The sequence below is a fragment of the Larimichthys crocea genome, chromosome XIII (assembly GCF_000972845.2).
Source record: "Larimichthys crocea isolate SSNF chromosome XIII, L_crocea_2.0, whole genome shotgun sequence".
In the NCBI taxonomy this organism is placed as follows: domain Eukaryota; kingdom Metazoa; phylum Chordata; class Actinopteri; family Sciaenidae; genus Larimichthys; species Larimichthys crocea.
In genome coordinates this window covers 19,879,208-19,897,216 of record NC_040023.1, presented here as the reverse complement: position 1 = coordinate 19,897,216, position 18,009 = coordinate 19,879,208, and the positions used below count along the sequence as shown (strand labels likewise).

Sequence of the window (18,009 nt, the reverse complement as noted above, 5' to 3'; positions counted from 1 at the left end):
GAATTAAAATGCCATAAACAAACGGTGTTGCGTTCACTGACCGACCCTCGGCTCATCCGCGGAGGCGAGCGACGCGCGCGTCTCCGCTCCTGTTGTGGCCGTGCGTCATCTGTCACTCCGGGCAGTGATGGCGGAGGTGGATGAGACCGATGTTATGATGAATTACCCCGGGGATTTCACGAAAAGCGACAGAAAAAACAGCCGCTACCCTTACTGCGTTGTGTGGACACCTATTCCTATTTTATCGTAAGAAGCTCTCGCGTTATTACCGTATTACCGGCGTGCACGTTAACACGCACGGGCAGATATAAGCTATGTTAGCCGCTGGGTAAACCTCATGTCGACTGTTTATTATAATAANTTTATTCTTAATAAATAATAAATATAAATAATAAATGACTGCACCTCATGCACTTCAGCTGCATCTTTCACATTTTAAGCGTACATGAATTGACCCGTGTGTTGCATGTGTTGTTGTTATCTGTGTGCGTCCTGCAGGTGGGTGCTCCCCTTCATTGGTCACATGGGTATCTGCACCTCTTCTGGGATTATTCGAGATTTTGCAGGATCATACTTTGTCTCGGTCAGTATCTCCTTTTTTAATGAAAGAAAAATCTATTTATACATGTATTTATCATCGTGCAGTGAGATCTGAGATGTCATTCTGACATTGAGAGTAAAGCTGCTGATTCATCATGATTTATGGCTTTTTATGGCTGTATTTTCAGTCATAAAGTAATCCCCTCATTCAAATAGAGCTGAATTCAATAATAATGATTCATTAAATGATTTAAAAATGTGTTTTTTTTCCCCCTCCCAGGAGGACAACATGGGCTTTGGTAGACCAACAAAGTGAGTTTACTCATCAATTAATAGTATTTTAACAAGTGGGTCACACATTTAAATGAAACACATTAATTAATTGTTTATTATTACCACAGGTATTGGAAGCTTGATGTGGACAAAGTGTGCGGAAGCGGTGCTGCCACATGGGACAAAGCAGTGCATGACGCATCTGAGGAATACAAATGTAGACCGGTGAGACAATATTAAGGATTTCTAATGCACATATTTCAACATCGTTATTCATATATATCAATAACTATCTTTGTGTGTGTTGGTAAAGCACAATCTGTGCTTAGATAACTGCCATTCCCACGTCGCCATGGCCCTCAACCTAATGCGCTACGACAACAGCACGTCTTGGAACATGGTGAACCTGTGTATGCTGTCTCTTGTTCATGGAAAACATGTGAGGTCAGTATTTGTGACTGCCTGTATTAAAATCAAGAAGTCAGTTATTAATAGTCAAAAATTGAGGAGTCCTGCTTTACTTCCAGGTTAACAGTCTTATTCACAGGTTTCACAATACATTTATAGTGTTTGTCGTATCTGTCTTTGGTGGCACCACTATAATAGGCGGTAATTTTTAAACACCTTATTATTTATCAAACTTATTCTGGAAGTTTCTCTATTTATCTGTGTTTACTTCTGTATTTGTGCTGCAGGATTATCACATCTTATTCATCCAACGACATTTAACATCAAACAAACCTTTAACAGATTTAGCTCCCATTATATTATTAATTACATGGCAATCATCTGGCAAATGCTTTTGGGGTTTTCTTGGTCAAGGACACTTGCAGCAGCCTGGGGCTAAACCATCAACCCTAATGCTTTATCCACTCTACCATTCAGCATTACAGCTTTTCACAGGCACACTATCAAAACCTCATGGCAGTACCTGCAGCACTTAAACACATCTTTATAAAAAGGTAGCACCTCCCAAATTCAATTCAAAATTCAAGTCAAGGACTAAATACTCACATTTCACTTCTTTATTTGGCTCACATCACAATAGAAAAACATGTACTCATCCAAGTGTTTAGCACTCCGCTGTGAATCCCTGTGTTGACCCACAACCTACTTTTCCATTTGAGGCCTAAAACTTCTAGTCTTTCTGGTTTTTGTTTGTTCTATTTGTTACGACATTGTAAAATGGTTTCTTTAGTCAAATTTATGATTTTATTTATATAGCAAAAAATTCCTGAATCGCAAATCTGCATAAGGCTACTATACAATCTGTACAACATGTACCCTCTACAGCAACAGGCGCCCTCTGTATTACACTCTGAACTGTATAAAGAAAAACTAATTTCTTCTCCCTCTCATGGGAAATGGGGAAAAACGATAGCGACACAGGCAGATGTGCGTGTAGTAATGACAGAGAAGACAGAAGAAGTCCATGGGTGGTTGGAAGGGGGGGCAAACACACCTGAAACATCTTCATCGCAAACATGTACACATACTTTTAAATTGCTCTGCTGCTTGATGCGCGTGAGCATTAGGAGCCATATGGCTCAGAGAACCCCCCCTCATTATTCTCCACTGACCCACATAGAGAGCGCTGGCGTCACAGTTTGTGCTGCCTCTGCACATACACTCCCACGGCACAGAAGACTTTTTAAAAATAGGGGAGTCATGTAATTCATCACTGACAGCGGTGCTCCCCCTCTGTGTCACTACTGAAGGTCACCTCTCCAGTGGGGCTCCCTGTGCCGGTTGGGTGGAAAGGACAGTAGGACACAGGATGGGGTGTGTTCAGAGGGAGGGTGAGAGAGAGCGAGATGTGGACCCATGGGAGTAAAGTGATTGGACCATGTGATAGTTCAACACACCTCACACGTCCTTGTCTGTCCAAAAATATACCAGATACGATGTTTTACCCTCGCAGTATCCAGGAGTTGATAATTACTCTAACACACATTACCCTCTCTGTATCCTTCAGCTGGGCAGCGTTCCTCAAGACCTGGCTTCCCTTTTTCATGCTCTGCGGAGTCCTCGCCACGTTCATCCTGACCCTGAACCTACAGTAGAGGAGCGAGCAGATCAGCGAGCTAATCATAGACTTTGCTTCTACTTTACACGTTATCATTGGCTGTTGAATGATGTGTTTTGACGGGACATTTGTTTGTGTATTACAAATGAAAGACTTGTCTGTCAGTGATCTAGTCTCTTAGAGGAATTTAAGGGCAACACCCAGCTGCTTATGGGTAGTGTTGAAATTAATAATTCATTTACGATTTAACAGTTGTTTTCTTTACTAAGTATTTATGATTTAGTAAGGTGCATAAGCAACAATATTTGCAAAACATCTCCTCAGAATTGACCATTACTGTTTTCCACATAAAGAGTAAAGGCAGATGATCCTCTCCAGATTACGCCACAGTAGAGCGATGGCATTGAGTCCACGGATGTGTTCTTCAAGAATGGCAGTGACAAATGTGTTTCCAGGCTGGCTAATGTACATCTTAGTGACGAATCGGATCACGGAATCTTAATGCTGAAAATATTCATCAATTATTTGTCTAAGAGATACGAGCCACACTACCAAAGATAGAATGATGTAGAACCCCTCACATGTGATAAATAGTGGTATTGTGCTGTAAAATGCCCTCCTCCCTCTTCAGTCCTCTTTCCTCTGGTGTGCAAACATGTGAAGTGTTTTCTTTAGCATGAGTGTATTATTTGCTTTTCTCCAGACAGAAGTCAAATACTGTGCACCCTCAGGCTGGAGTGTTACTACAAACACTACAAATTATGAGCAATACTGCATCACACTATGTATTACTTATTTGATTTATTTCTTTTTGATGGGTACTATATGTGTATATTTATCTGTTTTAATATTTCTGTTTCTGTAACTTCACATTTTGGATATGCTTGCGTACAAAGTCTCCCCTGGCAGACTGTTTTGGAGGTCACAGGCTGTCGATGCCCTAATCGTCCTCTGTACCTTTAAGGGAAGCACGTACCTTTTTTTATCCAGCAGATTCTGCGTGATATGAACTCCCATCAATTTACGGGATTCTTTATTCCCTGAGTGGAGCACGTTCCGAAGGGCTGATGCTGGAGCGCTCTGCTTTGATTAGATTTATGAGAATAGAAGCTGTATTTATAATCTTACTATGGACCTAAGTTTTTTTCTGTTGCATTAACAAAACAAGTTGCTGTATTTGTTTTTTTTTAATTGGTTATACTTTAGAGATGTGTGTTTTTGCAGTCCGAGTGTTTTTGGGAATCCTTCTTTGTGCACCGTACCAGTGTTTGGAGTGTCCTCTTGGCTGTGAGTGTTTTGCTGTCACTCGGACAGTGAAATGTGTTTCCAAGGATCTACTCACGGTGCCACAAAGTATCCCAGGATATGCAAAGACTGTCATCATCACAGGGAATAATATACACCAGATTGGACCTGATTCATTTGCAGAGCTGGAGAATGTCACCAACATCATTTTAAGCAATAATAGGTGAGAATGTTAGTGTTTTTTTGTTTTGTTTCATTCATGCATATGAAGCCATATTTAGATAATATGGCAAACTTTCTTGATGTGTATCTAATAAATACATTTTATCTGTATGTGGTTTGTGTATATTTGTCTACCTACAGCAAAGTGGCATGCATGTAGTTATGTCCGAGCATGAAAATGACATTAAATGTCTAGATGTTACAGAAGAATAGATGTTACAGTGTTAGTCATCTTCACAGGATTACAGAGATGGCATCCCACAGCTTCTCTGCCCTCCTCAATCTACGTTTCCTTGACCTCAACGGTAACCAACTGGCGCTCATCCATCCAGAAGCCCTCAACATACCTGGCAGTCCCCTTCAGGAGCTCAACCTGAGCCGCTCGCTGTACAACTTCACCGCCCTGACAGACCTCACCACAGCGCTGCGCTGGGGTGGACTCAGAGGGCTCCTCCGCCTCGACCTTTCAGGGAACCAACTCGCCCTGCTGCCCCCGGGCATGTTCTCCCACCTTCCTAACCTGCAGCAGCTCTTCCTCACTAACAACTCTCTGGTGGCGGTCTACAGTGGAACTTTCTCTGGCATGAACTATCTGCAGGTGCTGGACCTTACCCAAAATGCCTTCAGGACATTTGGGGGTGATGCTCTACAAGAGCTGGAGAAGCTTGGAAACATCCGTATCCTCCTCGGTGACAACCCCTACACCTGCACATGTGAGATCCGTAGTTTTGTAGCCTGGCTGAATGAATCAAGAGCTCAAGTAGATGTGGATGCTGTCAGGTGTGCCTCACCAAGTGGGTTAAGTGATACCCGGCTGCGTGGGCTCGGTGTCCAGGCCATTGGATGTGTTGTTCCAGTCCAACCAGAGGTGGCTGACCTCACCCTGCAGACATCCTACGTCTTCTTGGGGCTGGTGCTGGGGTTTGTGGGCATGGTCTTCCTCTTTGTGCTCTACCTGAATCGCAAAGGCATGAAGAAGTGGATCAATGAAATGAGAGACGCATGTCACGATGTTCTGGAGGGATATCACTACAGGTATGAGATTGACTCTGATCCTCGGCTGGGGCGCGTCACAGCCGGTAACTGTGGGAACAGGGCACAGGGACGTCTGGGATTAGGTCTGTCACAGCAGCTGCCAAGTGACACCTGTATTATCCAGGTTCCTACAAACACACAAGTCAAACCGGTGACAACATCTCCATCTATGAAGCTATGATGTTTTAATGTAGCTTTAATAATTAGAAAATAAATATGAATTAGATGTGAATAGCTGGTAGATGTACTATAATGAGCCGTCTGGACATACTGCAGTTATACTCTATAAACCTCACCTTAAAAGTGCCTTTCTGTTGTCGAGGCACTGGAGCATTGTATCTGTAAAATTACCTCAGTATTGTGTGTTTATCATAACTTTTATAGAAATATAACACATAGGCTACAATGAAAACATTATAGTGATATAGTGTGTTAAACAACCTGCCAATTTCTGTGTTGTGCTTTTTTTCATAATAGTGTCATGACTTTAAATACCTTAACATACTGCAGGAGACTGTCAGAAAGATAAATTACATAGATAGTAGTTTAATGGCATGGAAAATGTATGTTTACCTAAGAAAATATAATCCATAGACACACAGTGAATTTACAGTAGGTCTTTATAAGATTTAATGTGTTTCTGTAAGACTTAAAACAATCCTTAAATTGAATTATCCATGTGTCTTTATTGTGTTAGACTCCATAATGTGATCTGTAGTACTATATTCAAAGGAACAGATGTTAAAGCTACTGCCTGATATTAAACTTGTATTTACACTAGTTCTAAATAAAACAAAACTGCTGATGTATTTCATTTTCTTGTGCTCTTGTTTTATTGTGAAACCACAAGACACCGTTGCAACACAGACTCATATATCTCCAGGAGAAGTGGCCCTACTATTTCAATTCAAAGAGGGGGGTGATTAAGTGTTTCCGTAGAGGGAAAAATAGGGCAGAATGAAAGATATGGTTTGTAAAACACCTGCTGGCTCTGCAGCTGTGCACCTCTGTGTACCTGTCAGGCTTAACTTGCCCTGTGTGTGTGTGTGCATGTATAAAATGTCTTGTGAGGATGTAAAGTGTAAGATTTCACCCTCAGGTAGATGGAAAAGCTTCATGTTTCTCTTTTCATCACATTTACAGTAATTTCTCCCTTTTTCCTCCTTGTATTATCTGTTAAAAAAAATAAAATAACAGATGCTCCTGCTCCTTTTTTCTTTTTTTTCTCCTTCATCCTCTGCTTTAATATCCGCCTCGCGTGACGTCACGACTCACCTGTGGGTGGGTGTAAGATCTGGGATTAGCTGTAGCCGCAGGTAATAGCCAAATATTGGGAGACTGTCGTCCTCACAAGACAAGAGTTTTTTACTAATAAGAAGACGACACGAATGAGTTGAGTTTTGTTGTTCGGTCGTAGCGCCGGACTTTAATGTTTTGCAGAGTTTTGTTGTTCCGTGGAGGTGGAAGACACCTGGAAATCTGTGGGCGGTCGAAAAAAAAAAACTCTTTCTTTCTGAGTTTGAAGCGCTAGCACAAGTTTTCTACCTGAGACTTCCGCGGTTTGCTCGCAAAACAAGTTACCTGGGATAAAAAAAAAAACAAGACAGTCACTAAGTGTTTCCTCTTATGCGGTAAGTGAATGTTTTGTAAGTCAAATGAAAGACGGTTAAATGTTAAATGAGTTTTAGGCTCAGCTGTTTATCTGCACTTTTTTCACTGTGGGAGCCAAACAAGCCTTTAAGGGCGCGACGAAATGGGCCAACTTATTATCAGGCCAAAAATCAATGCACTCAGTTTTATTTACATTCTCAGACTTTAATGGGAGGTTACTTTACTGGAAACACACTTTTTTTTTACTGCATAAGTTTTCAATGCAGCTGATTTGAATGCTCCATGATGTGTTTTAATGCTGCAAACCTGTATGGAAGCAGAAGGGGAGGAGGGGGGTTTACACCTGGTTATTATCCTTTAACATGTCTCTCCCACTACCAGGTCCCAGGCATTCTGAGCCATGCCTGGCCACAGCACAGGGGCTCCTCAGGCGTCCCGCAACCACAAACACCAGAGCTCCAGCTCCAGGTCAGAAAAGAACCGACACAATCGGACTATATCCCGGGAGAGCAACACCAGCCAGGACTCCTACAAGGACCCTCATGGGGAGCATCTACACGAGCACCGAAGTGCTGAACGGTATTCGGAGAACAAGTATAGTCGAAGCAGAGGCCACCCACGAAATGGCACGGCACGGGGCTCGGAGACTATAGGATTTATTCCTGGGTCAGCAGACAGCACGCCTGCCAGCAGACATGCCTGTGGCTCCTGTGCCTCCATGGGCTGGAGTGGCTGTAAGGCTCTTATCTGCTGTGTACTGACCTGTGGATTTTATGGAAGCCGAGAACCCTGCCTGCCTGTAAACGAGAGCTCCACAGACCATCCTCCTAAAACAGGTAGCGAGCCTCACCCTCCTAATGGCATAGCTGTGACCAACCCCACTTGTGGGATCCCTTTGGAGCCCAGCAAGCCTACCAAACCCTCTAAGTTGCCTGCGAGTGACAGCTTCCGCTACCAGGATGTCCGCATTGCAGGTGAGAGAATAAAGTATCCAGTTGTTGTCCCAAAACGGACCCGTACGCCTGGCAAGGGGGAAAGCCAGCGACCTATCAGCAACACCAGCCTGTTATCCCGTGAGGACTATGTCTTAGATGACCCGAGTGACACAGGCACAGACATTGACTCTCTTATCACCAAGAAGCTGCTGGAGCTTTACGCCCTGCACCAGATCGACCAGCTGGCCAAGTGCACCTCTGACTCCTCTTTCTCCCGCAAGACCAACGAGATCAGCGAGCTCATCTACAGCATCGCGCAGGACTACAACCTGGAGGAGCAGGAGGCCGAGTGCAAGCTGGTGCACGGTGTCATCCGCATCAGTACGAGGAAGGGCAAGAGAAACAAGAGTCATCAGTCGACAGGACAGCGTCCGAATGGAAGGAGCGACGGGACTCTCCCTGACAGCGGCAACGAGACCATGACTCTCGTGAGCAGTGACTGTAAGAATGTTTTTTTTTTTTTTTAAACAATTAATGCGAATAATTACAGCTGTATAAATATTTATTATTTATTTAAGACACCATAAACCAACCTCTTTTCACCACCACTTGGCTGCTTCATACCAAATATACCAATCATCTGATCTGTCTTACCTGAATGACTCATAGCGTCTGTTGGAACGCTGCTGAAGCTCTTTTGTTTGGCTCATACTTTTAAGCCTTAATACAGCAGGCATTTTTACAGTCAATGACCTAATAATAATTGGTTAATCTTGGGCAAGTTGATACAGGCACACACTGTCTTCTAAAACATATTGCACAATAGCAGAGATGACCAGATTAATGTCTGTCAAAGCTCCACGTCTGCTTGTGCTCAGTTTTTTTTGTCCCCTGCTGCAGATCCGGAGGTGAAAGTGTCGGAGCAGACGCCATCGGATGAGCTGGCAAGGAAAATGAGACATTACAGCGGGAGAAGTGAGTGCATGTGGGGAATTTTCCACAAACACAGATCCTCTCTTGGTTTGACGCAAAGGCACAAATTACGAGTTAAATACGATCCAGAATCAATGTGTGTGTGCGATTAGTGGTTAGAAATATTGCACATTTTAATATTAATTGCGTTCATTGTGCTAATAGAGCTGCAGTCGTTATTCGTCCTGGTCATTCAGGTATAATTATTACCCCTGTGAATCTGAGTGTGAGGCTCAGCCTTTGCAGTTCATTGTACCTGCTGCAGCTGCAGGCATTTTCTCACCTCCTCTCTACTTTCCACTAACGTCCCGCTCTTTAAGCAGTGAAAGCCCTGCATTCCTGTCCCTTTTTTTTCCTCCACATATTACAATCCCTTACTCATTAGCTGCCTCCTCCCCTCATCTGCCACCTTACACCCACCTATCAATCTGCCTCATTCTCCCCTCCAGCTCAACAGTCACGCTACACCACCTGCAAGAGCAGCAGATCAAGTCACATTAAATATGTGCCACATAATGTCCCAGGTTTTTATTATGTCATTTTGGTGAATAACTTGGGTTACAGACGGATTACTGCGTAGCAGCTTCTTTTTTTTTTTTGTTGTTGTTGTTGTTGGGTGAAGAGGCTGTTAGAAGGACGGGGGTGTCCTGTTACACGTCTTTGAATGAGGGTACACCACATTGTGTTTCCACAACTTTCACATAGCCGCCTGAGAATGTGCCAGCGTCCCAAGCTTAAACTCAACTCACGTCTCACGCTTTGTGCACAAACTATCTACTCTTTGTTTGTTTTTCTGTTATGTTTCCTGGTTGTGTTTTTTTTAGTGCGTTTTTAAAAAGAAAACTCTTTCTCCCACAGCGTACTCCTCCAGCACCGCCACAGCCTACTCGCCCTACCGTCATGACATGGAAACAGACTCTTCAGGCGCTCCTCTGCTTCTCTGAAGGGTGGAAACAAAAGTATCTATGCTGACAAAGTGATGTAGCTAACTAGATGGACATTGTTATTATTCTGCTATTATTTTTTGTGCTGTTACTAGCTGGAGCACCTTTTACCCTGGGCCGCTGTATTTCTCCTTTTAGTGGTCTGGGTAATGTTTGCTATTGGAGTGTCATTTAAATTCATGGACCTTTTTATCTTTCCAGCAAATGCTCCACTGAGGAAACTTTTTGTTTTACACACAGGGAAAGATGATGCATGTTTTTCTGTTTTTGTATGCAGTGTTTAAAATTGTTGCCAGAAAGAGAAATATGACTACACTCCATGCAATCTTAGCCAGAGGAAAGAGACTGATGGTAGAACATAACCGTCCTCATTCTTGTCTGTGATTGTTTATGCAAGCCATTGTGCATGCACTGTATGGGTTTTTTTGACTCTTGCAATTTAGACTCCTTAAAGGCATGTTTTGACCTGAAAACTGCATTGTTAAGCCATATTTTGATGCACATATTTTTAAGTCGATGTTACTTTCTGGGTTGTTAAACCATTTTTTTTTGTTTTGTTTTGTTTTTTTATTATTATTCACAGGTAAGTCCTGTTTTTAACAAAATAAAACTCTCCATGCTTGTTTATAACCTTTTCATGTGTATTCAATCAGATAATTTCCTTATGTATAGTAATTACGTCCTATAGTTCTCATTCTAGCTCACAGAAAATGTGACACAGAACTTTGCGTCAAGCCAAATGAATATATTCATGTCGTTTGAATGGAAGCAGCTCAGCTATTTAATTATTTGCTCCTGTATGTCAACAAGTCCTTCCTTCACATGGTTTTCTGTCTCTTTAGCCTAGTTTACCTCTTTATCTCTCGGATTATTGTTGTCAAGCTCATCTCCCCGAGGTCACTATGTTGTACCAGGCAGGCTTTTTCCACCCTCAGCAGAAGAGGAAACTTGTTTGGCTGGTTCTGACAAAAAGGAAATAAAATCCCGGGGTTTGTCTTTGTCATTGATTGCAAAGGGAAGAAGCAGTGCAGAAAATCAGCCTGATTTCAGGAGCTTATCCTGAAGTCCTGCTGGGTCACATGAATTGAGAAAACCAATAATTTTTATTTTAAGATATTTGGGAGTCTCAAAGCATTGGCATTGTTGCAGCTGTCAACTAAACATAGGACATAGTAACATTCAATGAGTTCTAAAGACAAAATAAAAATGTGTTTAGGTATATTTTCTCCAGCTTCCAGGTTTTTATTTCAGCTGTAGTCACATTTACGGTGCTAGCTTGTCCAATGATAAGTCATTTTAAGCCTTGAAGAAAATTTGTCAGCACCATGAAACTGCACATAATAGAGCAGATAGCTGCACGTGCACCAAGAGAAAGCTTGCAATTCATCCTTGAAACAATGTGATTTGCACTAAAAAATAGGTGATTGTTCACTTGTTTGTAGAAAAAACAAAGCTGAGTAAACCACAAATGAGCAATTTATCTGAATTCCTCTGTGCCAAATGTTGCACATTTAGACTTTGAGACTTTTCTGTTTGTGGTGTGTTGCAGTTGCCCTATGTAACCCCATTTCCTATGACTCTCCGCCACCACCAGCAAATTCCTGTTTTACCTGTATGAGGTGTCATGCAAAGGCTCACTGTTTCACAACTAACATACCACAGGCTAGGATGAATCAAGAGGGTTTGTTCTGTATCAAATATAGCCTGCGGGTTGTTAACTGCAAGCGTTTTTTTAGGACACTTGATTCAGTATTCAGATACTTCTTTTGTCTACTTGTGTGCATAAGAAATATGATTATTGACACTCTTTTTAGGTGACTACGTGACTTTCTTGGGTTAAATGTGACTGCCACTATTATCCATGAGAGGGAGACAAAGTACCACAAAAGAAGAAAAACTCATAGGCTTAATATGGGCATAATAAAAACATGAAAGGTTGTTTCTTTCCTAATTGTATCAATCTCTTTACCTTGATAGGGCGTTCACATGATTATAAAATGTACCGCCTCAGAAATACTTAGCACTTACTGATATTTGACACTGTCAGTTAACTTTGGTTTTAACACAATCTGGTAAAACAAGAAAGTGAACACAGCATGCATGAGTCAGATGTGGTTTCCCAATGAGATTTATGCAATACTGAGTACGGCAAACTGGTCGTTTACTCTGCTGAAACCCAGTGTTCGCCTCAAAGTTGGAGAAAAAAAATAGACCAGATCTGCTTGTTCTGTCATTAAAGCCATACTACATATTGAAATTTTTTTTTTTTACTGTTTTCCCTGGAATTCACTGACATTTGCTCTCTTTGGCGTCTTGACAAGAATTTGACACAAATGGGTTTGAGCAACACTAGGCTGCATGACATGTCAGTGAAGATAGACCTGTCATTTTCAGAACAGAGTGTCAATATCAAGTGCAGTACCCAGCACATTTAACAAATATTGTGTCAGGTTTGGCTTGCAGTGAGTATTTTTAAAAGACAGAAACAGAACTTCACTTTTACGGTCATGTACAAAAATATATTTATTTGAAATGTTCTGTCAATGCAGACTACACTTATTTACAACAATGAAGGACACATAAAGGATCTTCAACATAACATACAATATATTAACAGTGGGTACAGTCTGGAAAGTTAAATTACTACTTCCAGCTGATAAAATCTTTTCAGTCTGGGCTAAAGTGACCTTAGCTTCAATGTAAATATAAGCAATTCATAGTCTCATGTTCACCAGATCACAGTTTTTTGTTGGCCATTGTCGTTGTTCTGCATCACCACTGTTAAAGGCATTGGATTCAACTATCTTCAAGACAGTTACATGAAGTCCACCCATCCTCTTCTATCTGCAGAAGAGCATGTCAACCAACAGCTCCATCAGATCAGTCTGCCCTATCACAGGCCGGAAGAAGAGTTCAGAGATGAGGCTGGGTGTGATGCTCTGCAGCATGGAGGCTGTGAGGAGGATTCGAGCAAAGCGCTCCTGGTCGCCTGGGTGTAGAAGCTGGACTACTTCACTGAGGGCGTGCTGAGCTTCTTGTTGCAAGCCTTCAACAAACAGAGCTGCCTTTAAATCTGGAACATCTGTTGAATGGAAAGACAAGAAATTAGAGGTTAAATATACATAAATATATGTATTATGCAGTTTTTAGTTTTAGTTTTAAGTATTCTTTCAGCTGTGATTGAAAATGTACGCCTGAGAACTAAGAAATCACAATATGAAATGAATACATACCTGGATTAAATATCATGGTCCCTTTTAGGTATGCATATTCCTTTGGACTCAAATCCAAACTCCAAAACTTTTTGAGGCAGGACTTGAGTTTGCTGACACCAGCCATGGTGGGCTGTTCCCTCTCCATCCCGGGGCTCTCCTCGCGATTTAGGAGAATCTTTTTCAGCATGCTGTCGGCAGGTGTGTCCATCACCTCAAAGTCCACATGCTCCTGAGCCAAACCCAAAATGAAGAGTGGTGCCCAACAGCTTTTGAGAAGTGAGAACTGGTCGTTTGGTGGCATCTGGTTAAAAGCAGGTAAGTTCTTCATGAAGTGGATGGTTTTAACTAGAACTGCTGAAGCTTCTTTGCAAATCTCAGATGGCCTTTTCAAGCACACTGTCCGTCGCAGCTCACAGTTGCATCTATGAGGTATTGAATTGTAATTGAAGCTGTTCTGTCTTGGTTTGCTGTTATCCATTTGGCTCAGGATGTTGAAGAGGATAGGATTCGAAAGCCTGTCGACGTTGGCTGAACAGTGACAGTTATCCATTTTGAGTTGTAGAGCTCTGTGTAGTCAAAAGTTAAGTGACCTTCGCCAGGATGGACTCTTCATGAGCTTGTGAGTACTACTGCTGCTTCCTCCAGCACCCCTGTATTTATAAGGCCAACCCTCCCTGCTGGGTGGACCTTGACTTGTCAATACAATCTGTGAAAAACAACTATGTTCTCTGCCAGGTGACTGGTGGAATAACCCTAGGAAACTGATAAGCTTTTGTCAATGAAAAGAAGCTGGTGGAGTAACGCCTGGATATCATGAGGGTTGGGCCTTATCTTGCAGTTGGTGTCATTAACCCAGGCAGTACCATGCTACCAAGGACTGCAGAGGTAATTAGCCCCACACTACATGCGTCCCTACACACTGCCAGTTCACACCTGCAGGCCAAAGCAGAGAGAATGTATTGACCTGTAAGTTAAGTCCTCATAGGGTGTAGCAGTTTATTATTTTTATTTTTTTTTTAATAATGGTAACTTAACTGTAGTGTTTTTGTCATTTTAAAAAGCTAATTTGGTGGTATAAAACTGCTCAACCCAACCTCTTTTTAATTTGATATCTTCAGCCAGGATTTTAGAAATACTGATGGCATTAGTCTGTGAAAACACACCCCACTGAATATTTTGACCAGAGACCAAGAAAAGAATATTTTTAAATGTTTGGACTTTTTTTATTTTTTTAAAATCTTATTTTACCTTATTATTCATTCACAGTTTCTGTCATTTTTATTTCCCCCATAAAAGTACTTAGACACAGTAGTGCTTTGACTTAAAACCTAATGTCATCCTGCTAACATGCTCACAAAGACATTGTTAGCATATTGATTGTAAGCAAGTGTAAAGTTTAGCATGTTCGTATATTCATATAGTAGTTACAAGCAGTTACAGCTGAGGATCATGGAAATGTCAGTAATCAAAGTGCTGAACAAACACTTTGATTATGGCACAAGTATAAAAAAGTCAAGGGTTATTACATTTAGTTGTTAAGTTATTATAATTCATCCTGAAGGGCACATGTCTGCAGTTTAATAGCAATCCATGCAACAGTTTTTTGGGGGGCTTTTTATGCCTTTAATGATAGGACAGCTGAAGATAGACAGGAAGCAGAGAGAGGGGGAGTGACACGCAGTAAATGGCCGTCTGATGTGGGATTCGAACCGGGGCCAGCTGCAGCGAGGACTATACCCCCTACACACAGGGCGGCCACTTAACCCACTACACTACCAACCGGCCCAATGCAACAGTTTTTGAGACTTTCACAAAAAGTGTCAACATCAGTGTTACTGAAGAAAAGCTCAGGGGATCGGAGTCAGTGGGATTCATCCACCGGTGACCACGAGTGTCAAAAGTGTACAAAATCTTATGGCAATTCATCCTGTAGTTGTCTGTTGTCTGAAGTGGTGGTCTGACAAAATTCAAAATTAGAAATGCACAATAAAAGAAAAAACAAAAAACTGAAGTGGCCTGCATGATGAATAGATAGATTGACATCAGTCAGTGTGAAGTGTAATTACCATTTCCTCCGTTTGCTTTTATGCAATTTTAGTTACATTCACTGACTTAACATTTGGGGAATTCCAGTTTATGGGGCCTGTAACAGGTAGTACTATGATCCACTTGTCATTTAAATAAGTTTATCCTAATTCATTATCTCCCTGGTGCCTGGCACGGAGGTTTGAGACTGATAAGCAAATTGCTTTATTATTGTCACAAATAAACAAACAGCACCATTCCAATGACAAGCTGCTTTCGTTTGGACATTTAGCACGATGTACAAACACAAAGTGTTTAACACATTGTATAGTGACAGTGACAGTGACACAGTATATATAGGTGATATTATGCTCTTTATGCCTGCACAAGCCAAGATTCCTGAAAGCATCATAGGATGGAAGTCCCAGGGCAAAATGAATCACAAAGCAGTGGAGTCAAGGTCAGTCCACAAAGTGAATGACTGCAATAAAGAGGTTACAAGCCAGACAATACTGGCAGCACCAGTCACCGACTGTTTGTTTTACTTCATCAGTCTATTTACTCACTCCTTCATGAATACTTTAGAATAGGTTTTATAGCCACGTATTCTTTCCTGGTGTGATCACAATGTGATATGGTGATTACTCATGTAATATGTGACATATCTGTACTCACAGCAGGTGAATCGTAACGCACCTGGCTTCGAATACATGATGAAACACATTATGTTGTGTTTGTGAATTTCAGTGAAGTGACCTGTAATGCCCTAAGCAGCACTCAAGCTTCATGAAGCATGCTGACAGTTGTAAATGCCTTTGATAAGACTTGTGTTTATAGGCTAGGAGCAGGCAGAGACGGGCACGGAGGACAGACACTTATCTCCAACCAAGACAGTAAAAATGAAATGTCCTTCATTCCTTTAGTGGAACAACTGCTGTCTCAAGCAAGGGAAACAGTTCAGGTTTGATGAGGCATGATGTAATGGCTCATTAAACCTGAAAAGAGTCTCTAAGCCTTTATTACTATTAAAATACATACAAACTCTAAAATGTATAAGACATTTGACTGTAACAGCATTATCAAGGTAAGACTGTAATAACAACATTTAATAGGACAATTAGACCATTTTAAAGAGAATTGTAGCAACAAATCATATAGTACATTATACTACCCTATAATTTGCTTTTCTTGGCAGGAACCCCCCTCAAATATTGACTTTAATCATTCCGCCCGGTTTTCCCAGTCCATTGAACTCACAGTGAGTGATGGACACCATGTCTAGTACATGACACTTGACCTTGACATACTGCCAATTCATCAAAAGTTCATCAGCCCGAAGGTAATAGTTATTTTTACACTGCGAGATCGTTTCAAAGCTCTGGAAAAATAACATAGTTATCCTGGCATCTAAATTCAAAGAATTTACTTCACATTTATAGATTCATATCAGATATGAAATGATATGTTGTTAACTAAAGAAATCAAATATACTAATTAAATGGTCCAGCTCACCTCCTTTGCAGGACTTTTGAGACACATTTAACATCAAATGTAAACTTCATCGCCAACCTTTGATCATCTGTGCACTAGACTATTTCAAGGTTTTTGCAACACAATTTCTCCCTTCAAATGGTATGGATTTGTGCTATAACATACTGTACTGCTAGACTGTGCTCTGATTTTGACCCAGTAGTATCAGGAAAAGCACACATACTAAACTAACATACTGCTAAACTTCCGAACTTTTTGGATACTGGCCGGAGATCTGCTGCAAAGAGTACCAAGTACTGAGAGGCCTGCCTTGTTTAGTTATCATTTGTTTAGATATTTCCTGATTTAAGTGATATGTACAGCAAATTATACACTATATTAAAAAGAGTAAACAGTACAGAGCTATACAGTTGAATCATGAAGCTTTATTGTCATTTTATAAAAGGACAATGGCCGTGTCTTTTTGGGTGTCACAGTACTTTTGGTATGTGTGTGGAAAGATGTACTCACTCTTGATTTATTTGACTATTTTTATCTTCCAGCCCAGACAGATATTTAGCTGTGTATATGTGTTTGTGTATATAACTTTTATTCTTTCAGTATTTTACAAGCACTGATATTGTAAGATTATATTTATTTATTTATTATACCCAAATGTAAGCTTGAATTTCTGAATTACCTGTGTAATCATGTTTGTAAAGTCAAGTTAGACTTGACGCTATATTCCAATCTGTAATTGACACTGACATATATGTTTTTTTATAATTAGAATGGAATCCAATGGATATGACCAATGCTCATTTATAATATGATGTGTAAAGTGATGTCAGGGTCCAGACACCCGTCTAGTTTTACTGCCTATTACTATCAAAACACAATGATAAAAGCTGAGTTGAAGGCCAAAAGAACAGTTAGCCTCTGGGTTAATGAACTCTGACTGGTTGTCTCTCTAAACGAGGTTAAAACGATAGTGCTAAAGATTTTCATATTTTTTACTTTTCATTTTTGTTCTTTTCAGTGAGGGCAAACAGTCTCATACAAACTTGTTGCCTTTTTGCCTAAATTAAAAATAGATGAGGCAGTTTACTGTGTGTAATAACGGTCATTTTAGTCTCATGGTTTCATTTCTCCTTTTAGCATTTTAACTTTGAATGTAGTCAAATTTGCAGAATTGAGACATACCACCTTTGATTTTCTTCCCCTTTGTATAACAGATTTTCGTTGTTTGTTTTTCCTCGCCGGAGAGTTTGAATTGGGTCTGATACACCTGAATGGTGGCCTGTGTCCTTGTGAGACACTGTATGGAAAAAGCTGCTATTTGGTTATCACTGAAAGTCCACTGTCACTTGTCATTTTCATCTCTGCAAAATATAATTCCTTGGATATCTGCAAAACCATCAGAGAGACTGTGTTGTTCAATCAGATTACCCCATACTCCGGCCTTTGTTTTAGTAAATATATTATTATATATATAT

The 18,009-nt window shown here is 40.9% G+C and overlaps 4 protein-coding genes across 4 annotated transcripts; 3 read left to right on the top strand and 1 right to left on the bottom strand.

The window, feature by feature from the left end:
* Positions 1 to 55: 55 nt before the first annotated feature.
* Positions 56 to 4,006, top strand: LOC104937946 (transmembrane protein 222). Its single transcript, XM_010754273.3, has 6 exons — positions 56 to 246; positions 499 to 583; positions 821 to 852; positions 942 to 1,038; positions 1,127 to 1,257; positions 2,789 to 4,006. Exons 1-6 carry the CDS (start codon positions 128 to 130, stop codon positions 2,874 to 2,876), a joined length of 552 nt encoding a protein of 183 aa, XP_010752575.2. The 5' UTR covers positions 56 to 127; the 3' UTR covers positions 2,877 to 4,006.
* Positions 4,007 to 4,018: 12 nt separating this feature from the next.
* On the top strand, positions 4,019 to 6,269 carry LOC104938619 (trophoblast glycoprotein). The gene is made up of 2 exons (XM_010755037.3): positions 4,019 to 4,307; positions 4,547 to 6,269. Exons 1-2 carry the CDS (start codon positions 4,048 to 4,050, stop codon positions 5,520 to 5,522), a joined length of 1,236 nt encoding a protein of 411 aa, XP_010753339.3. The 5' UTR covers positions 4,019 to 4,047; the 3' UTR covers positions 5,523 to 6,269.
* A 378-nt stretch (positions 6,270 to 6,647) lies between these two features.
* On the top strand, positions 6,648 to 10,660 carry kdf1a (keratinocyte differentiation factor 1a). The gene is made up of 4 exons (XM_010754284.3): positions 6,648 to 6,972; positions 7,334 to 8,388; positions 8,788 to 8,862; positions 9,718 to 10,660. Exons 2-4 carry the CDS (start codon positions 7,353 to 7,355, stop codon positions 9,801 to 9,803), a joined length of 1,197 nt encoding a protein of 398 aa, XP_010752586.2. The 5' UTR covers positions 6,648 to 6,972; positions 7,334 to 7,352; the 3' UTR covers positions 9,804 to 10,660.
* Positions 10,661 to 12,308: 1,648 nt separating this feature from the next.
* Positions 12,309 to 13,646, bottom strand: nr0b2a (nuclear receptor subfamily 0, group B, member 2a). The gene is made up of 2 exons (XM_010754295.3): positions 13,037 to 13,646; positions 12,309 to 12,885 (listed from the first exon to the last, which is right to left on the bottom strand). The coding sequence occupies exons 1-2, from the start codon at positions 13,566 to 13,568 to the stop codon at positions 12,644 to 12,646; spliced, it is 774 nt and encodes a 257-aa protein (XP_010752597.1). The 5' UTR covers positions 13,569 to 13,646; the 3' UTR covers positions 12,309 to 12,643.
* Positions 13,647 to 18,009: the final 4,363 nt, after the last annotated feature.